Source organism: Chaetura pelagica, unplaced genomic scaffold, assembly GCF_000747805.2.
Source record: "Chaetura pelagica isolate M959 unplaced genomic scaffold, ChaPel_1.0 scaffold297, whole genome shotgun sequence".
NCBI classification, from domain to species: domain Eukaryota; kingdom Metazoa; phylum Chordata; class Aves; order Apodiformes; family Apodidae; genus Chaetura; species Chaetura pelagica.
Genome location: NW_009953965.1, coordinates 41,063 through 43,795, shown reverse-complemented (window position 1 = coordinate 43,795; position 2,733 = coordinate 41,063). Strand labels below are relative to the sequence as shown.

General features: G+C 49.2%; 1 protein-coding gene across 1 annotated transcript in view; it reads left to right on the top strand.

Moving 5' to 3' along the window:
* LOC104392715 (ubiquitin carboxyl-terminal hydrolase CYLD-like) overlaps nucleotides 1-2,733 on the top strand; it is a 17,806-nt gene that overhangs the window by 3,992 nt on the left and 11,081 nt on the right. The window contains exons 3-5 of the mRNA XM_010002146.1: nucleotides 1,080-1,153; nucleotides 1,386-1,387; nucleotides 1,923-2,143. Coding sequence (XP_010000448.1) covers nucleotides 1,080-1,153; nucleotides 1,386-1,387; nucleotides 1,923-2,143 — 297 coding nt within the window. The remainder of the gene's footprint in view (nucleotides 1-1,079; nucleotides 1,154-1,385; nucleotides 1,388-1,922; nucleotides 2,144-2,733) is intronic.

Here is a 2,733-nt window from a genome sequence, read left to right as displayed (position 1 = left end):
GGAGAGAGTCCAGTGGAGGGCAACAAGGAAGGGAACTGCTGGAGAGAGTCCAGTGGAGGGCAACAAGGAAGGGAACTGCTGGAGAGAGTCCAGTGGAGGGCAACAAGGAGGGGAACTGCTGGAGAGAGTCCAGTGGAAGGCAACAAAGATGACTGGGGGACTGGAGCATCTCTCTTATGAGGAGAGGTTGAAAGAGCTGGGACTGTTTAGCCTGGAGAAGAGAAAGCTGAGAGGAGACCTGATTAATGTCTATAAATATCTAAAGGGTGAGTGTCTGGAGGATGGAGTCAGGCTCTTTTCAGTAGTGCCCAGCAACAGGGCAAGGGGCAATGGGCACAAACTGGAAGATGGGAAGTTCCATCTGAACAGGAGGAAAAACTTGACTGTGAGGGTGACCAGGCACTGGAACAGCCTGCCCAGGGGGGTGGTGGAGTCTCCTTCTCTGGAGACATCCCAGGCCCACCTGGATGCAGTCCTGTGTAATGTGCTCTGGGCAATCCTGCCTTGGCAGTGGGGTTGGACTAGACAATCCTGTGAAGAAAGTAAGATGCTTCTTTGGTGTTTCTGTGTGTTCAAAGCACCTTTCTGACCTGTTTTCAGGGCGAGGGGGAAAACAAGGGGTGCAACGACGGATCCCACCGCGGCACCGAGTATTTCAAGTGCAAGAGGAACTGTGGGATCTTCCTGCCTTTTAACAAAGTCCTGTTTCTTCCCATAACTGATGACGATGATGTGAAACAGAAGGGAAATCTGGACATGGAAGAGGGGGTTCCTGTGAAAGTGGGAGATGCAGTTAGTTTCTACGTGGATGAAGTCCTCACCAGAGGAGTGGCCATGGCAGTTTACAGGGAGGGAACCCAATGGTTTGTTAAAGTTTGTCCGGTAAGAGGGATCTTGTTGCCTTCTCTTGGGTTTGAGGAGGGTGGGATTTTAAAAATAAAAAGGGTGTGACATGAAACTGGGAGGGACATGAGGTTACATGCAATGTTTCCATGCTTGTTTGAAAACCTGGCCCGTGTTCCAGGAATGCCCTGTGTCTGATGAAGCGTTTAGCTGATGGATTCTTGCTCTCCTTTCAGGAAGAAGAAGGAACAACTGACATTTTCAGAGAAATCCCCATGGACTCTGTTGTGAAGGAAAGCTTGCCAAGTAGGTTATCATCAGATGTGTCTGCCTTCTGCCTGTGTTCCTGGGGATTTAGCATTTATTTCTTCTCTACAGGCCACTGATGGGCTGGAATTCCCAACAAAAGCTTCAGCTAGTCCCAACTTAGTTGATCAAGAGGGAGAGAAGGTCCTTGGAAAAGTCTCAAGTTCTGAACAAAATTAATTAGGCAACTAAAGCTGAGTCTGCCCATTGGTCAGGAGGAGCGAGTTTGATTGCAGAAGTATTTGCTAGAGGAGAAGGTTAAAGAGTCCTTAATTTAGCTGTAAAAGGTGGAGCAGGAGCCTCATCCTGATGCCAGACAAGCTCAGGAAGGCAAGGATGCCACAGGTGAGTTATTGGACAAGACAAGAAATGAGTGGTATCTCCCTCCTGCCATCAGAAGACATGGTGCAGCAGCCAGCCTATTGTTTGACTCCTCAGTGAGTTGATTCATCTCACTAAAGGCAGAACAAGAAGGTGGAAATAACCCCCCTGCTGCCATTTCACGAGTCCAAAATGGCTTCATGAAGGGCTGGATCAACTTCAGGGCTGGAATCTGCAGCCTTGACTAGGAAAACAAGGAGCAGGATTATCCCCTTTAAGCCTGTTAGACCAGCTTGGCCACAGCACTGGGAATTACACCTTGTGTCCCTGGTGCTCAGCTTGTCTGTGTGGTCTATAATTTCATAACCAGCCTGGTGTGGGATGAGATCCAGAGGTGTCCATCATCAGGTGGTGACTTCCCACCTCACCTGACATTTTGTCTTTCCCACTAGGTTTGTTTTCATCCTTCGAGCCCGACGTGGGCTTGGGACCCCCAAACCAACTGAAACGAGAGATAAGTGAGAGTGCTGAGGAGTGTGAAGGTGGGAATCCACCTCTGGAGGTGAATTCCATGGTCCAGATCACCTTGGACAAAGGAAATCAAGTTTCGGGAATCATCCGCTGGGTGGGCTACTTGCCCCAAATCAAGCACAAAATGGCAGGAGTTGAACTGGTAAGGTGGAAGATGTTTCCTGATGTGCAGTTGTGCAGCCTGATCTAGTTGAAGATGTCTTTCCTCCTTCAAGGGAGTTGGACTAGATGAGCTTTAAAGGTCCCTTCCAACCCAAACCATTCAGTGATTCTACGATCAGTACAGGCAGCTCTTGGTTGATCTTCTCTTTGAAGAGCTTCAGCTTGTGGCTGGGTGGCTCACAGCCTGACCCTGGGCCTCTGAACTGTGAGGGCAAGCACATGGTTGTGGCCTCCCTTAGCTGAGGAGAAGAGCCCACAGGGGGATGATGAAGGTTGGTTTGCTCCCTTCCAGAGCCACGTTATGGGAATGTGGCATGGAAAAATGATGAATCCTACAAGCAGCATCAATAAGTTCAAAACGTAACCAGAATGAATGAAAATAGTGAAAACAAAGGGACAAAACTTAGACACAGATTTTAATTACAGAATGGTTTGGAAGGGACCTTAAAGATCATCTAATTGCAACCCCCTGCATGGGCAGGGACACCTCCCAGCAGCCCAGGCTTCTCCAAGCCCCATCCAACCTGCCCTTCAACACTGCCAGGGATGGGGCAGCCACAGCTTCTCTGG